The sequence below is a fragment of the Trichinella spiralis genome, assembly GCF_000181795.1.
Source record: "Trichinella spiralis strain ISS 195 chromosome Unknown Scfld3059, whole genome shotgun sequence".
In the NCBI taxonomy this organism is placed as follows: Eukaryota; Metazoa; Nematoda; class Enoplea; order Trichinellida; family Trichinellidae; genus Trichinella; species Trichinella spiralis.
This window is the reverse complement of record NW_003529998.1, coordinates 410-864: the sequence shown is the minus strand read 5'-3', so window position 1 is coordinate 864 and position 455 is coordinate 410. Positions and strand designations below refer to the sequence as shown.

The 455-nt window shown below is 31.4% G+C and overlaps 1 protein-coding gene across 1 annotated transcript; it reads right to left on the bottom strand.

Moving 5' to 3' along the window:
• Positions 1 to 86: 86 nt before the first annotated feature.
• On the bottom strand, positions 87 to 238 carry Tsp_14184 (conserved hypothetical protein; the record flags this gene model as incomplete). The annotated part of the gene is made up of 1 exon (XM_003368121.1): positions 87 to 238. A coding segment is annotated over exon 1 (152 nt), but the record flags the coding sequence as incomplete, so codon positions are not given.
• Positions 239 to 455: the final 217 nt, after the last annotated feature.

The following is a 455-nucleotide window of genomic DNA, read 5'->3' as shown; positions in this document are numbered from 1 at the left end:
TTTGAGCAATTGTTAAGAGTTAAAATGATATCATCGTTAAATAACTTGTCGTTATTTCCAAGAATTGCAATGAGGCATGTTCTTACTTTGTTAGAATATGATATACCTTTCGCATAATCCGAAGTTTCTTATAAAGCGGCATATGCTTATACAATCGTTTAAAAATGGAATATTTGCATATAGTTGAACGAGGTTTATCCATGGAATTACGGTTGAAAGTGAATGCTGTACTGTGCATATTTCTTTAAACTGAAACAAAGAAACTTTTGCTTCAGTAGTGATATGATTTGAATGCTTTAGTGGAAGCATTCTTGTGTCTTTTACAACCTTGATGAGCATTCCGTCTAGAACGAAAAACATTTTAACAGCTTTATGCAGTTTCTGGCTTTATCAAGCATACTTCTTTTCAAAGTTAATTTTATTCCTAGTGTTTGACATTTCTAGTTTCTTCATTA